At 43.9% G+C, this 17,381-nt stretch overlaps 1 protein-coding gene across 1 annotated transcript in view; it reads right to left on the reverse strand.

The window, feature by feature from the left end:
• The window catches only part of PROSER2 (proline and serine rich 2), a 42,523-nt gene that overhangs the window by 8,413 nt on the left and 16,729 nt on the right, over positions 1 to 17,381 (reverse strand). Inside the window, exon 2 of the mRNA XM_046679479.1 lies at positions 12,225 to 12,441. Coding sequence (XP_046535435.1) covers positions 12,225 to 12,362 — 138 coding nt within the window. The 5' untranslated portion in view covers positions 12,363 to 12,441. The remainder of the gene's footprint in view (positions 1 to 12,224; positions 12,442 to 17,381) is intronic.

The raw sequence follows: 17,381 nt of genomic DNA on the forward strand, positions 1-17,381 counted from the left end.
GAAACAGGAAGGAGTTAAAAGTCATTGCCTCTGGTGAGGAAATGGGGGAGAGGTACATGGAAGACTAATGCTTTTCATAAACCTTATAAAACCATTTGACTCCACTATGAGCATGAACTTCGATAAAACAAGAAGAAAAATGGCGGAAGCAAAGGTGATTAAGAGCTCATCCACATGGTGCAGAGTGATGCTTTTTCTGCTGTGATCTGAGAGGTACTCAAACGCCCACCCACCCCAACGCATCTGACTGCCGGGTCCATCACAGAACCTGCAGTCTGTACAATGTTAGAGACCTTCCTTTAGTTTCAGGCATAGCATACATTTCGTTTCGGTATGATTAACACAAGAATACATGCAAATTGCTCCAACTAGCCTGGCTGTATTAGCTTAGTCCTGAGGAATGATGACTCAGGAAAAGGAGATTTATTTACAGCACAGGCTCAGTAAAGAGATAGAATGGAATATGGCTGGAAGGAGATACCCACAGCATGCGTTGGGTAAGCAGATGGAACCGAATACTGCTAGGGAGAAGACGCAATGCAAATCTATTGGCTATAAACCTATAGACTATTGCTGGGTCATTAAGATATTTCTGCTTCGGCAGATACAGCCGAAGTGGCCGCACCAATTTACACTCCCTCTGGCAGGCTGCTTGCACTGCAGTTCTGTCGGATAGGTATGGTTTCGTGTCTCACTCATTTTCAATCCATCCCCAAGACAACTAATGATGTCCAGCATCTTTTTTTTCATAGTAGTTAAGCGGCCATTTGGAGGTCTTCTTAGGAAGTGCCTGCTCAAGTCTTGTGCCCATTTTTCTAGCAAGTAGTCTAAAAAAATGATTTGTAGGATTAGACATACTAGATACAAATCTTCTGTTGGATACATTTATTGCAAATATCTTCTACTCATTGACTTACCTCTTCTCTCTCTCAGTGGGGATCTTTTGATGACTAGTCCTTCATTTTAATGTAGTCCAATGTGTCAATCTTTTCGTGCATGGTTAGAGCTTTTTGTGTCCTATTTAAGAAATCACTACCTACTCTGTGGTCATGAAGGGATTCACCTATGTTTTATTCTAGAAGCATTACTGTTTTTAACCTTCCATAGTTAGTGCGACGATTCATCTGGAATGCACTTCCGCGTATGGTGTGGGGTCAAGATTCATTGTTTTCTGAACTGATACCCAGCTGTTCTGGCACCACTCCTTGAAAAGACCATCCTTTCTCCACCACAGGTCTCCTTGGTTGTAAATCAGCTGACAGTACCTGTGTCGGCCTGTTTCCAGAACCTCTTTTCTCTTCGTTTGTCTACTCGTCTATGTGTACACTGACAAAGCACGGTTTTAATTATTATAACTTTATAATAAGTCCGGACAGCTGGTTGTTTAAAGCCCTCCAGTTTTGCCGTTCTCCTTTAAGTCTGCTCTGGCTTTTCTTGGCCCTCTTTATTCCCATATACATTTCAGTATCAGCTTTTCAGTTTCCACACACACAGACACACACACACACCTGCTGGAACTCTGCCTGGACTGCACAGAAGTTCCCCAAATGGAGGAGAACTGATGTTTTACAATAGTTTTTCAACCCACAGATCTGGATACGCTTCGTTTATTCAGATCAGTGGCTCTCAAAGTGCGGTGCCTTGATGAGCCGCAGCAGCCCCTGGGAACTTGTTAGAAATACAAATTCTTGGGCTCCACCTCACATCTACTGAACCAGAAATTTAAGGGGCTGGCCCTTCAATCTGTGTCTTAACACACCCTCTGGGTAATACTGATGCACTGAAGTTTGATAAGCATTGATTTGCTTCTCTAATTTCTCTTAATAATATCTTGTAGTTTCCAGTGTAAGATTTTACACAGTTTTCGTTACATGTCTTCTTAGGTATTTGATGGTTTTTAAGGCTATAATAAATAGCATCATTTTTTTTTTTTTAAAGATTGGCACCCGAGCTAACATCTGTTGCCAATCTTCTTTTTTTCTTCTTCTCCTCCCCAAAGCCCCCCAGTACATAGTTGTACATTCTAGTTGTGGGTCCTTCTAGTTGTTGCCAGAGGCATACCGCCTCAGCATGGCCTGATGAGCTGTGCTAGGTCCGCACCCAGGATCTGAACCAGCAAAACCCTGGGCTGCCGAAGCAGAGGGCGACAACTTAATTACTCGGCCACGGGGCTGGCCCCTATATAGTGGCACTTTCTAAATTTTCTAATTATTGCTGGTGTATAGAAATACAAAGTATACTGACCTGATAATAAGTAAATTTATCAAATTTGCTGCATAATTCTAACAGTTTATCTGTAGATTCTTTTCAATCTTCTGCATATACAAGTGTGTCTGCAAATGACGGATTCTTATTTCCTCCTTTCCACTCCTTATGCCTTTCCTTCCTTTTTTCATTCTGCCTTATCACACTGGCTGGTTCTCCTGTCGCTGAATAGCAGGGGCATCTTTGTCTTGTTCCCAGTATCAGGGAAAAAGCTTTCAACATTTCACCATTAAGTAGAAAGTTTGCTGCAGGTTTTTTTTTTTTTTTAAAATGATCTTTATCAGATTAAGAGAGTTTTCATCTGTTCCTAGTTTAGCTAAGTGTATTTGTTTTTAAAATAATGAATGGGTTTTGAATTTTGTCAAATGCTTTTCCTTCATTTATTGTAGTGGTTCTTAGCTGCGGGTGATTTTACCCTCCATGGGGCATTTGGCAATGTCTGGAGACATTTTTGGTTGTCACAACTAGGTGGGTGCCATTGGCATCTAGTGGACAGAGGCCAGGAGTGGTGCTATATGTGTATATATATATCCTACAATGCACAGGACAACTCCCCACATAAAGAATTATCTGGCCCAAAGTGTCAACGGTGGCCAGGCTGAGAGATGATCATACACTTTTTCTCCTTTAATCTGTTAATGAATTGAATTACACTGACTTTGTCAAATATTAAACCAACCTTGCATTCTTGGACTAAGTCCAACTTGGTTGTGATGTTATTATGCTTTTTATACATCACTGAATTTGATTTCCTGATATTTTGTTTAGAATTTCTGCATCTACATTCACAAGGCAGATTGGCCTGTAATTTTCCTTTCATTGTCATCAGATTTTATATACCTTTTCTTAAAAAAAAAAATCCAACTTTTGAAATAATATGCCCTAAGATTTTAGTTGAAGGCACATCTTTTTGTTCCACTTTTTCTGAGATTTGGGGTCTGGGGGGGGGGGGAAGAGGAGGAACAGACTGATTTTAAGGATACTTTTTCTCCAGCTGAAATTAGAACAGTTTCATATTAACTAGATCTCTGTAATTTTATCAATTTACACCTCTAGCAGTTCTATACTCCCTTTAATAACAGCATCGGTACAAGGGGCGTTAGAAGAGTGGCAAGATACTATAAGGGAAAATAGGCACAAAATATTCCTTTTATTGATCACTGGACCAAGGAAAAAAGCAATAGGTTAAAAAAAACCCCAAACCCTAGTACTGTAATCTTAGTAGTCCTCTATGTGTACACTACATGCGACTACGGGATTTGCACTTTATTCTGAGAAATCCAGGATATGGCCCTACCTACCTTTCAAATTTCACCCCCTACTACCCTCCCCTTTATACTCCATTGCAGCGATGGCAAATTTTTTCTGTAAAGGGCCAGAGAATAAATATTTTGAGCTTTTGCAGGCTTTACAGTGGCAATTACTCAATTCTGTCAATGTAGTGTGAAAGTTACAGACAATATGTAAATGGAAAAGCCTAGCTTTGTTACAATAAAACTTTATTTACAAAAACAAGCTGGGGGCCAGTTTGGTACACAGGCTATAGTTTGCCAACTCTTGCTCTATAATCAAGTCAAATCACTTGCTATTTCCTAAACCTGTTTCTGTGTCAGCAGTGTCCATCTCTGCATAGACACATCTGACCTATCCTTCACGGTCCAATTTAAATGTCACCACACCTCCAGCCTCCTCCCATAGCATCTACTGAATCATACATTCAAATATTTGTGCATTTACTAAGCATTGAGCAATGTAAATACAACAGTGTAAATAATGTCCTTGCTGTCGAGTTGACCATCTAATGAGGGCTTCAGACAAGAAAATGGGCAATTACTTTAGAGTATGGAAATGGCTATGACAAGGTGATTCTGGGGTCTTATGGAAACATAGCATGCGTAGCAATTCACTTTCAGGTAAGGGGGTCTGATCTGGAAAAACTTTGCAGAGGAAATGATATATTAGTCAATAATCTGAAAGAAATGGGTGAGAATTAAACAAAAATTGACAAAGGATAGTTAGATATGCATTTTGCAGAAATCATGTTGGCTATAGTGTGGGAAATACTGAATATGGGAAACAGTTTAGACAAGAGTTGAAAGTCACCTAAACTAGAGTCGTGGTGATGGGAACAGAGAAGGAGACGGGCTTGAGAGAGATTTAAAAAGGAGAATCAGCTCCTCATATAAAATTCAACTTTTTACTATATTTGCTCATCACCCCTGCTTTTCACCTCTACTAGACTTTACACTTAAAGGAAAAATTCATGTCTGACATATTTGTAAACTGTTTACTATATTTGTAAACTCAGAGGTTGTCTCGTATCCAGTAGACAGTCACTGTAACCAAAATGTCAGCTGCCTCCTCACCATGTCTGCCTGTTTTGGCTCTCTGATGACCAGAACCTGAAATTTTCACAAGAAATCCAGTGACACTATTTATTTTGTGATTTTTCTGGATTTTATTGAAGGTTGGTGGGATCACCTGGGAGATCACGATGTGAGGCGTAGAGCATGCCTGCCTCATCTGTTCTCCATATACCTTATTTTTGCTAGAATCCTGCCCCCCATCATTCAGCACACACCGCTTCCTAACTCCACTGCTCTCTCAGGTTCACCCTAAGACATTTCAAATTTTTCTTCTATCCATGCACAGTAGTTTAGCTCAGTGACTCAACAAACAACCTCTCAAGTCTAAAAACATTCTGGCTCTCGGCACAACACAGATCCACAGTAGTCAACAATTATAACCATCACGGGTGTTTTTAGGATGTTGTGATAATGATAACAATCATAAGTAAAAAAGTCTTAACCACAACGATTTGTTGAAGAAAAACTCTAGGGAAAGAAATGAACGCTGTCCACCTTCTTCCTCCTACTGTGACCTTCCCAATTCAGTGTTTCCACAGGATTACTCACAGGTATTTTAGATAATCTGCTTTAGTTAGGTATAATAATGTCTCTTTGGTTGGAAAGACAGTAGAATTAAGTGGACAAATGACCTATCGCAGACCTTCAGCTGAAGACACCAGTCAACTTCCCACATTACGTTAGGGACAAAAATAAGAATGGGGTGTATAGGGGCCGGCCCTGCGGCCGAGTGGTTAAGTTTGCACGCTCCGCTTCGGCAGCCCAGGGTTTCACCGGTTCGGATCCTGGGCGTGGACCTAGCACCACTCATCAGGCCATGCTGAGGTGGCCTCCCACATGCCACAACTAGAAAGACCCACAACTAAAATATAGAGCTATCTAGTGGGGGGTTTTGGGGAGAAAAAGGAAAAATAAAAAATAAAAATTAAATTAAAAAAAAAAAAAAAGAAGAATGGAGTATATAAACCCACATGGCTAATCCAACCTCAAATCACAAAGTCCCAACATAAGATTTCATTTGGAAACTAAACTTAGTAAGGGAAGCTCCTACACAACCATTTTATGTTCTCTGACAACTGATAGAGCTCACAGGCTGAAAGGTGCAACACAGATCAATGGGTCCAGCTCCCTCATGTGAAGATGTGAAAACTGGGCTCGGAGGCAACGAAATGACTTTCCAAGGGTCGTACAACTATTCTGTGGAGGGGCCAAGACAAGAACTCGTTCTATGCGTTTTTGTTTTGTTCTGCTTCCTTCCCTTTCTCATCTAATCCAAGATCTGTGCGTGGAGGCCTGCACAGGCCTCTTCCATCTTATCCGGGATGAATGCCTTCAAGCGTACAGCTTCCCTCAGTGTTCCTGTCTAACATGAGACCCAAGTCCATTTTAACCAGGCTGCTGGTGGTCAGAGTCCCAGGTCCTGGTATCTGAGGGCTCTCTCTAGGGTTAGAGGCTGGAGTATGAGCTGAGTGACTGGAAGGTTTGCCAAGTGCCTTCTTTGTGGTCAGCCCAGCCTTGAGCCCTGACCTAAGCGGCAGGGTCAAAGTGCTGGGGCTCAGTCTGTTGCCTAAATCTCCAATCATGAGCTGCCCTCCAAACGAGCCTGGACTCTGCTTGCACCTGGGAGCGGAAAGAAGGCGGGAACAGAGAAGAAGCCTGGTGCCAGGGCAGGAGAGCAGGGCATTCAGGGCCAGAAAAGGGGCACATGGCCCTTGTCCAAGAGAGGCCCTGTCTATTCCTTCCGTTCCCAGGAGATGCCAACATTGCGTCTCCCAGACAGGGATGTTAAAGAGGAAGACATGGGCCTTGGCAAGAGGTAGAGAGTGAAATGCAAGGCAGTGAGAACAAGCAAATGTATGGAGCCCAGAAGTAGATGGGTGGATGGCCAGGGCAGGGGACTGGAGGAAACAGGGAGTGACTGCGGATGGGCACGGGGTTTCTTCTGGGGTGACGAAAATGTTCTAAGTTTGACTGTGATGATGGCTGCACGACTCTGAATCTGCTAAAAATCACTGAATGGCATACTTCAAATGGGAGAACCGTATGGCATGTGAATTATATCTCAATGAAGCTGTCATCTGGGGTCTAGTGGCCCATGTGGAGGAGGGAAGGAAGCTGGAGCCCTCACAGTGGTGGTTCCTGCTTGACTGGTGGTGCTTTTGGAAGAGATATTTGCTAAGTTAGTTCCCAAAGAACTAAGAAGATGGGAATGAGGATAAACAGAGGCAGCAGCTCTCTGGGGCAGGGGCGAACTGAAGACAACCTAAGTTTGTCCCCAGGATTTGGAAGGTGGTAGTAGGCTGACAGCAGACAAGTTCTGAAAAATTCCCTTTCCATAAATGGTGTTTTTAATGCATCAATTGGGGCTATGAAGTAAAAGGAAGCTCTTTAAGTCCATACATCTCCAGATGCTAAAAGAACTATCTAGAAAACCATCCCTCACCCATTCCACCCGCCATGTTAACTTCAGGTAACGTTTACAAGTCTCCAAGGGAAACACCGTTTTGCTTCAAGAATGTGAAAGTACGTACATTTCTACCCTAATGTGTGTATTATGATTGTGAAGAAACAATTTCTAATGTATTCAAACCAGAAAATTAAAAATGCTAAATCTACTAAAGTAATCGCAATGTACCCTGTACCAGTCTCCCAGGAGGAGGAGGACAAATCCTGGTCTTGCTGATATCTATCCACTCCTGCACACAGAAGACAGAAAAAATGTCCGTCTCGTCCCACTGGAGCGCCGAGAGGAGCATGCAGACAAGCTGGATGACAAACCTTTACAAGGAGTGCCGTCAACAGTTATAAAAGTCAACAGCCCGAGATCTCCCTATGGGAGTACAGAGCTGGGACCGGAGTTCTGTCTTGGGGGAAATGGTAGAAAAAACCTTTGTTTGGTTGAACAAAAAAGTTGAGAAGGCTTAAAATCCTTACACTAAAATAACTCCTACCTAAAAAAATGACAATTAATTCTTAGGCATTTTTCTTTGGTTTTGTTTTTATTGTAAACAAAGAAATTTGGTTTAACTGAAGCCTAAGACAATGGTAGCAACTCTTTGTGAGGGAGAAAAACGGAACCAGCAGAATTCATCTCTACACTAGACAAAAAAACAACACAAAAAACATCATAAAAAAGATTATGATGGCTAAAAAAATGTCTCGAGATGAGCCAAGATCTCTTAACCATCAGGCTCCCAGGGAGCAGCCTAGGGTATCTGTTTTGGGAGAATGTGATCTGATGTCCACATTTTCTTTTTACAGACACCAAAATGATCTCCTGGCACTTGAGCAAGGCTTTCTTGATTTAATACCCTAAGTTGATGAGAGAAGCCCCTGGAGCTGAAACAGAATAGGGCAAGGGAGAAGAAAATAAAAATCAGCCTCTTCATAGTTCCTTACCCAGCTTTAAATGCCAAGCTTACTTTGGCAACCTCCTAAGAAAGACCATAAGTGCACATGCGTTTCCCACAGTTTCAGTGTGAGGGTTTAATTATGGTTATTTCTAACTAGTCACTGTTGTAATTTTTCACTAGGGTGAACTTAAGCCTGTACTTGTGGCAGGAAAGAGATACAAACAGACCAGTGAGAGATGAGAGATGTGTACAGTTTTGATTACAGATCTAAGGCATAATGGCTTCAAAGGATTACAGTGTGGCTGCCTTAAATTCCTTTAGCTGGCACTATTATAAAGAGATCTTGATTAAGATGGAAACGCCTTAAGTGCATGACATCATCCGTGCTCTCCTGGACCCCTCATAAGCTGGGTCACATGTCCTAGGGCTTCCCAAGGCTGTCTTGCCACAAAATTGTGAGTTCCTGAAAAGATTAAAACCGCCTTCTATTCTATCATCTATTGGTTCTTGTATGTAGTAGGCATTTACTAAATGTTTGCTGGAGTGAACTTTTATACAAGCTGTTTAGCTTTGGCTTAAAATAGCTGTTTTGACCAGGAAGGTTTTGGTTCCATCTGGTTACAGAGCAGGAAGTAAAAGGAGGCTGGGCTCCTGCTGATCGGTCTGCGTCTCCTATCCACTCCTCTGTGCTCTTTCCTCTCCTTGAAATCCTCCAGGAACAGCGTGTCAGACTTCCGGTGTGCATCTCAGACTTCACTCTAACACAGCCTCGAAGACGCTCTCACCACTGCCTGCTTCACCTCCTCGTTCCATGAGGAATGGGTGAGGCCCAACGACACGGAAGGCTTGGGAGGATGAAGGGGTCATCAGGAGCTGACAACCGCTGTCTGATCACAGACTCATGACCTGCCTTTAAGGCCACAACACTTGTCAGCTGAAGGAGACAGGTTTCAAGACAGTTCTCTGAATCGTAAATCTCCAAACACTCAGTAGTCAATGTGGACCATTGTCTCTGACCAAGTTAGAGATACAAATGAACAGGAAGTGTCCATTTTTCCTATTCGGGATCCGGGATGTTTCTAATCCACCTTCAGAGAAGCATATATATTACCAAATTCCTTAAGAACCATGAGTATTAAGAGCTTGCCATTCTTTTCAACGAGCCAAATCATATTCTTTTCTAGAGGGAGCTCCGGGATGCCTGCTGGGCAGAGCAGACCTCAGGGCCACACTCAGAACAAGGACCCAAGATCCTGCAGGGGAAGCCAGCAGGCTTTAGGTGATGCGTGTTTGGGATACTAGCCTTAGAGGCTAAAAATATAGGTGACCTTACACCCAAAGCTTCCTTTGTTGCCTTAAAGAGCTATCATTTACGAATGTCTCTAAATCCTTCTTGAGCCTCTTACTTTGAATCCGCATCACCTCTCAAGGTTGTAAGTTCCAGAACCACACTACCAACTTCGTCAGGACATGCTGCCTCGTATTTTATTAAAGCTGTCCTTCAGAAATTTCAAAGGGAAAACACATTCAGAAGATATCCTCTAAGTCAAGTATTTCAGGATTTGGCCAATTTCTTCTCGTTCTAGCCGTACCTTTCGCTAGAAAATGTTCAGAGGAAGAATTCCTTACAAGAAAAACAAAATACATGTACAACCACAACTAGCCTCTTGAGGGACAGAGACTGCACACACTTCGGTCTCTTAGAACAGCCTTGGTTGTAACGGTGGCCATATGGGTAGCGTAAGAATCCTATTTAAGCAGCTACTTTAATTTTTAACTGGCACTGGCTCAGGAGAAGAGTTTCTCAAGAGCAACGATCCAGGCAACCTTTGACTAGCGTTTAAAGACTTGAGGATCCTCTCATTTAACATCAGACGTGAATGTTTTATCTTCCTTTTAAAATAACCTTTACTTAAAAGAAATATTTCTATAAATAGGAACTAGGTTATCTTTTACTTAAAGGGTCCTCCAAGAGGTGCATTTAATACCAAACCATTTGGAGGCCTAAAAAGATTACTGACTAATCTTTTGTGAGGTCAGGGATTAAAGGGCAGCGAGAGGAGAAGGTACTATGGTTGATTCTCACTCTAAAGAGATAAGTCATAAAAAGACCTGAGGACTTAGGATAAAAACATACAGCTCCTCTCCAAACAACTCCCAAAAAGTAGAGTATGAGGATAACGAACTTAAGAAAAGTTTAGCAGTTTTGTAACAGTGCAGAGAGTTCACTGGTTCAAGGGGACCTGGCTGCTAATTCAATGCTTAGGAAGAGTCATCCTCTTTGGGGATTGTCTTGAGCCGAAAGAAACTGTCTTGTCAAGGTCACGCCTCCTCCCAGGGGGTGTCCTGCATCCAATGGCTGACCACTGAGTGTGTCTAAGGCTCCACTCTCAACCCAATGTAGGACACTTGAAGGGCTATCCCAGCTCCAGAGCTTCCTCGGGAGCAGCTAAGGCTGTCCTTGGGTCTCCATCACAGCTTGACTTCTCTCTCCGCCCAATCCTGCTTCCTCCTCCTTCCAGATATGGATCCCAGGAACACTGCCCTTTCACCTCCTGATCTCCATCTCAGAGTCTGCTGCCTGGGGAACCAAATCTGCAACAACTTCTTCTGTCACCAGGAGTCATAATCCTGGAATGTCAGCCCACTGCCGTGTCCTTATCTCCTGGGACAGTGCTTCAGGATCTGAGTAAATGGATAAATCACATGCACACGCAAAAGAGCACGGAACAGTCAGTTAAGGCCACTCCTCGATGGACAAGTTTGCAGAGACCAAGCAAGTCCTGTTTGTCTTGGGAGCATATGAGTCCAAGCTGCCATAGAGGATTTAGTAAAAGTAGGCATTGACTGGTTCATACGGACCCTCGATGACCAGAGTGGAGATACAAAAGTAGCAATTCTCCTTTCCCCAATTCAAAGCACTTGTCCTACTTGGGATCATGGTCTCTCCCAGGGCAAGATGGAGAACAGGGATTATTTCTGTTCTCTATCAAAAGAGGCCACGGTGAAAAAGATGTTAAGAGATTTGCCTCAAGTTCAACAAGAAAATGAATGTGAAAGGCAAGAAAATAATTCGAATACCCTGACTCCTAATGCACTACACTCATTGCCTTGGACGCCAAGGCCATCTGATGAACAGCTCAATTTTACTCCATCGCCACCTGCACAAGCTGGTCTGCTGGCCTACCGGATCTACGTTAGCCACAGCAAGCTTAGAAACATTCTTCTATATCAGAGCAGGACTGCTTCCTAACCACGCTTTGGAGAATACACTGCACCAAGTTACTGGAGTATTCATCTGTATGTCTTTTCTACATATTCTTTTAACATGTCTTTTAATGTATTCTTTATATATATTTTTAAATTAAAAAATTAGTCCCCAATTCTCCACTGTTAAGGATTTGTAGGTTTTCAGATATTCAGAGAGTAAACTGTAACAGATTTCTCTTTGGGTGACTCAATCAAGTAATATTTATTATATCCTACCATGGTGGTTTAAAAAAAGAAAATATGCAAGTACTAGGAGTCTATAAAATTCTATCATTACTATTAACTGCCCTCTATACCAAATATATCTTTCTCATAGTCAGCATCATTGGGGTTAATTTGAGGGCTCAGTGTATCTGAAGGAAATTGGTGCTTCCACGAGCAGACGGACGGAGACAAACAACAGACCGTATTAGTGAGGTCCAAGGTGAATTCTCTCCTGTCCTTCCCTGTAGGAAGCCCGAAAGGCAAAGAGTGCAAAAAGGTCATCTCTTAACTCTAAAACTGAAGACTTTTTGTAAAAGTTCCCAAAGCTCATTGATGCTATGGAAGGGTCTGGATTCTGAGAGAAAGGGATACAAAAGCATTTATATCTGTAAAGGAGTTGAAAATCGGTGTTAAACGGAATTCATTTCTACCCTGTGAGGTGCTTCTTCTCTTTCAATCATTTGCACTGACAGGCAGCAGCATCCTTGCCTGGGTCTGCTACCTTCAGGCCCCGTCCTCTCTGGGTCTGAGCAGCCAACTTCTTGGCTACAGAGAGAGACTCGCTTCACTGCCGTGGGTACCGCTCTGTATTCGTGCACAGTTTAAGATGACTAAAAACGAAATGCCACCTCACAAAGTGAGTATTCCAAAACATCCAGCTAGTTAACCCCAAGAGGTTTTATAAGATATTCCTTAAAGGAGAGGGAGTTGGGGTGAAATCGGTCAATGGAAGCGCACGAAAGCATTAGAGAAAACCATCACTCACCGAAGTGAAACTTCTAGAGCGACAACTGCTGCTTCGACTCTCTAAACTGCCCCCTCTGCTCAGGTCGCTGAGCCTGCAGCTGGGCGGCAAGTCCGAGTCCATCTCCAATGAGTCTGATTTCTGGTGGTGTATAGGCATCCCCACAGAGACCTCAGCCCCGGTTGATCACAGGAAGTGGGGAAGGGGCCAGGCTCCCATTCCGAAGTTGTGGATTACTCTAGAGAAATCAAGTACACAGTGACAAGGGTTAGTGAGCCCAGCCAGCAAATGCCTTATCTCCCCAAAACGAAAGGCTGAGCATGAGTCAGAGTCATCTGGATTCACAGTCTCCACCCTAAGACAATGATGATGAGGAACCCCCGGTTGACCCCTAATTGGTCAACTGTTTAGTGACATGCTTTCCATTTCTCTTTTATATCCTTCTCCATTATGAAGATGTACAAATTATTTTTAAGGAAAGATGGATTTACTAAAAATTACTTCAGTGCTGAAAATTTGGCAGAATAATGTTCTGACACCTTCCTTTGCTCTTAGGGTCTGTATTTTCATGTTCTTTCAACTCAGACTCAGGCTTTTCCCTGTGCTGTTTATTAATCCTGGTCTTTTCTGCCTCAGACACTACAAAATTATGGTTCCTTCTGCAGCGTCATTACAGCTCAGAGTTGAGGTGAAGTGACAAGACCCAACAAATTACTAATGGAACTTTGGTTGACATCTCCGAGATTCCAGAATTTTGGCAACTGTGATGCTACTGCAATTTCTACAGAAGATGTTAAGGCGCCAGAAGTCAGTATTATCCAGAAGTTCATGTTTTTCCTTCAGGAGCAAAGACATTGAGACAGTCCCCATTAGCCCCTTAGTTTCATAGAGTCCTCTGACTCTTTTATCAGGAAATTCAGCTCTGTCTCAGAACAATAAGCAATTGAGTTCAACAAAACTTTCTAGAAGACCAAAGAAGACTAATAGGGAATAGGGGAATGAGCCTCCTGTTGATTACACGTGACCTGAGACGATGGCGAGTGAAGGACGGATGCTCATGTTCTTCCTAAACTGAAAATGCAGCCAGGTCGCCTAATGAGCCCCTTTAGGAATGCTGAGGGGCACAGGAGCTAAAATAACCATAGCGGCCATTTGGGGGTGTGTGTGTGTATGCATGATTGCGTGTGTAATAATTTGAAATAGAAACATGACCATTTGTGGAGAAAGCACACTCAGTAAATCCCTGTTCCAAGGGAAGGGAGGGATGGGGGGCCATGTCTTCCCCCTACAAGAGTGAGATGAAAGACGGGGCAGTGAATCCTGACTCTCCCCTACACAGCGCAGGGACCCAGTGGGACCGCCTCGTGGGCGGGAAAGGACTTGGCAGCCTGCCCCAGGTCTGCGCGGTCGGGATAGCGCTCTGAGGCCCTCACAGTGTGGATGGAGGGCGGCAATTGACCACATCATTCGAGAGCACACCTTTTTCTCGTGCTACTATAATTTTAAAAGCCATTTTGACACTGTAAAACTATAACATTTAGACTTTTATACATTATTCTCTTGAAAGAATATGAGGAAGCTAATCAGAATTCTCCAGAAGGCAGAGGTGTGCGGGGGAGAAAGTGAAAAGCCTGCTTCCATATCCTTCACAGGTTCTAGATGCTAATCTTCTTTGATCTCTTAAGGAATCGAGGACTAGGGGCTTCCTAGGAACTAGAAATGAAGACTTCCATGGGAGGCCCACTGTGGAGGGAGCAAAGCTTTCCGAAGAGGAAGGGCAAGGAAGCAGCCTTCTTCTCTGGTTTGCCCTGGAAAGGGAATACAATGAATGACATAAAGAGCATGAGACCAGGAGAGACAAGTCTGACAATGGGGACCACAGCTATGAGTCTAGGAAGGTCATGACCACTATAAAATAGTCAGACTCCTTGTCTCATTGAGGGATGACTTTTTGGGTCTGCAAACAGTGCACATTATAAAAAGTGACACCAGGGTCAGATGAAGATAGCCCCACAGATGAAGACCCTGACTTCTACCAAAAAAGTAGAATAAGTGTGACTAAGAAGTCACAGCCACAGGAGCAGGAACGGGAGCTCCTCGCGCTCATTTTCTGTTTATTCTCTTACACTTCCTGCATTTATTTCTCATTATTTACTAGTAACAGCCTTTTCTGGTCATGTCTAGTTTACCAGTTGAGCAGAGAGAACAAGGAGAAGGCCACAGCTGATCTACAGTCTTAGCAAATCTCCATCGGCCGGGAGGGCAGGTCAGGATCCTGGTGGATCTGGTGGGGCTGCGGCAGTCAGGCAAGTGAGCCCCCTGAACTGAGCGCCCTGGTGCCAAGAGAGGAAGGCAGCTCCTCTTCCTCATCTTCCCCTGTACATTCCACAAAGACCTAGAAGGACCTAGAGGGTATGCATAAAGCCCTCCTTCCACCATCACCTCACACCGTCTAAGTTCCAGATCACCACAGTCAGGTCTACAGAGCAGCCCAAGTAACTCCATCTTTCCATCACTTGCCAAACCCCAAAGCTGGATTATGCTCGTCAAAGAGCCATCCGCAGGCACAGTGGCTTTCAGCTTCGTCACACAAACACAGCCTTGGAGACGTCTCTGACTCCTCCCCCTTCCTGCCACTCACAATCAACCAGCTGCAGCCTTGCTGACCTTCCTGCACAATGTCAGTTGTGTCCCCTTCCGTTCTAGTCCCACTCCCGAGGTCAGGACCATCTTACCACCTGCCTGCATTACTGCAGTAGCCACCTAACTCTTCTCATCTTCTCTGTGCTTCTGCTGGATTCTGTGCTGGCGTCATCCTGAAACACCACTTAGATGTCACCACTCTCCTCAAAGCAATCAACTTTAACCCACTCCCCAGAGGCTTCAGAATCCAAGTTTCCTCCTATCAATCGACACCAGCTTCAACCTGAGCCCTATTCCCTTCCAGCCTAAGCATATTCTTTTCACGTTTATTGTTCTACTTCCCACTGAGCAGATTCCAGGTTCTAGAGAAAGACAGACGAATACCAGTCATCTCTTCCGCAGCGGAAGCTGATCTGGGCAGTGGGTCTTCACCCGGCCACGTCTCAGACTCTCTGGGACCCAGTGCCGGACCTACTGAGTACATCCATGGGGGAAAAGCCTGAGCATGTGTATTTTTTAAAAGTTCCACAAGTAATTCTGCCATGTAGCACCAACTCTCATGGAACCCGGATGCGTAGACTGTGTTCCCTGCCGTTAGAGGGAAGATGGGAGCAGAGAGGAAGGCCAGCCAATACTTCACTTCCCGGGAGGGTTCAGAGACTTTGCAGAAAGGTGACAGCTAAGCCAAGCCCTAGCTGATGTTTACGATTTAAGGAGACCGCTAGTTAAACAAACTGTGATGGGCATTCCCAACAGAGAAAAGGAATAAGCAAAGATAGGGACACACATGGCCTCTTCGAAAGTGGCGAGTAGCCAGGGACGAGCAGGGAACTTAGCAGAGCACAGCACAAAACTGGTGGGAGACGGGCACAGAGAAGCGCCAAGAGAGGGAGATGGAGAGGTGGCCCAGGGCACCAAGAGGCTCTGAATTGTGAGCCTCACGCGCAGACGACTGCGAGCCAAGGACGGTTTCTACCTGGTGGGGTGACATGATCACATTTATTGTGTAGAAAGATAACTCTGCCAACAGCTGGAAGGTGGAGAGAACCATGGGAAGAACTGAGAAGCAACCAGGATAGCTGAATACCACACGCTGTCCAAAGGAAGAATGCGGCAGCTCAGCGATCTCCAAGACACATTTGGTGTGTGGAAACAGCAGGGGAAAGGACAGAGTTTAGTACACTTCCACCTGTCTAGCGAAACAATACGTGAGGATACACAGATGTTTATGCTTTTATGTGCAGAGGATCTCTCTGGAAGGATACACAAGAAAAATGCTAACAATGGCCGCCCCGGGGGAGGGAGAAGTGGATGGGGAGGAGGCCAGGGTGGGAGGTCACGCTTTTACTGGACGATCTTTTCTATCTTTTGAAAGCCACACATATCCACTATTCAACAAATAGTTTATTTAAAGAGTAATAAAAGCAGTTATACCAAGTTATTTTAACAGTTCACATAAGAGATGATAAAGACTTGAAAACCCCTGTGGCTGTAAGGTTAGAAGAGGAACAATGTGAGAGATTAAGGAGAAAGAATCCATGAAATTTTAGTGAGTAATAGTCAGGGCAGAAGAGTATTTCAAGAATGACAGAGAGGTTAACGTGGCCACGGAAAGGTGAAACAGAATAAGGACTGAAAACATCCGTGGAATTCATCAACATCACTGACCTTACAGAGAACCATCAGTGGAGAGACGGGCTGGGCATCCTGCCCCGGAGGGCTGGGAGTGAAGGCGAAGGGTGGACCACAAGGGGTTGAGAAGAAGGGTTGAGACAGGAGACAGAAAGAGAAGGCAGCAGCCACAGAGGACAACAGGGCTGACGAAAGGTTTTTTGAGTCATCTTTTGGTTTAGTTTGCTTGTTTTGTTTTTAAGAATAGGAAAAGCTTGAGCCTATTAATTAGCTAAGGAGAAGAGCTGGGGAAAAGAGAAGCAAAAACCTTCCTTCCTAGCAGTCTAGGGACTAGACAGCCTGGCTGGCCCGTCTGCCCAGATATAATAGGATCTTTTTAGATGCTGGATAAAATCTGAAAAACACTGTTGCCTCCTCTCTCTTCCAAGGACTGGCAGAAGGAAATCATATTATCATAAAAAATGACCAGGGTAATTTGAAAAAGAACCAAATCGAACTTTTTCAAAAGAAGAATTTAATGACAATTAAAAAACTCAGTGGATGGGATAAACAGAAGATTAAATGCAGCTGAAGAGAGAAGGCAGGCAGGAAAACAGATCTGAAGAGATCTGTTATTTATCCAGAATGTCGCAAAGAGAAAGACGCAAACAATCAGAAAGATGGGTTAGGGACAGAGCACAGTGAAAGGGTTTATGTTTATGTTGGTGGTTCATGTTTAACTGGAGTTCCAGAGGGAGGAGAGAGAGTGAGGCAGAGCAATGTTTAAAGAGAAAACGGCTGATAATTTTCCAGAATCGATGAAAGATACTATATATGGGACATTCTGAGCGTGACAGACCTCCCCTCCTGAAAATCCATTCTCCATCGTTTCCAGCCTGCTCCCATGCCTCGGGATGCAGGAGT

The sequence above is a fragment of the Equus quagga genome, chromosome 12, assembly GCF_021613505.1.
Source record: "Equus quagga isolate Etosha38 chromosome 12, UCLA_HA_Equagga_1.0, whole genome shotgun sequence".
Lineage (NCBI taxonomy): Eukaryota > Metazoa > Chordata > Mammalia > Perissodactyla > Equidae > Equus > Equus quagga.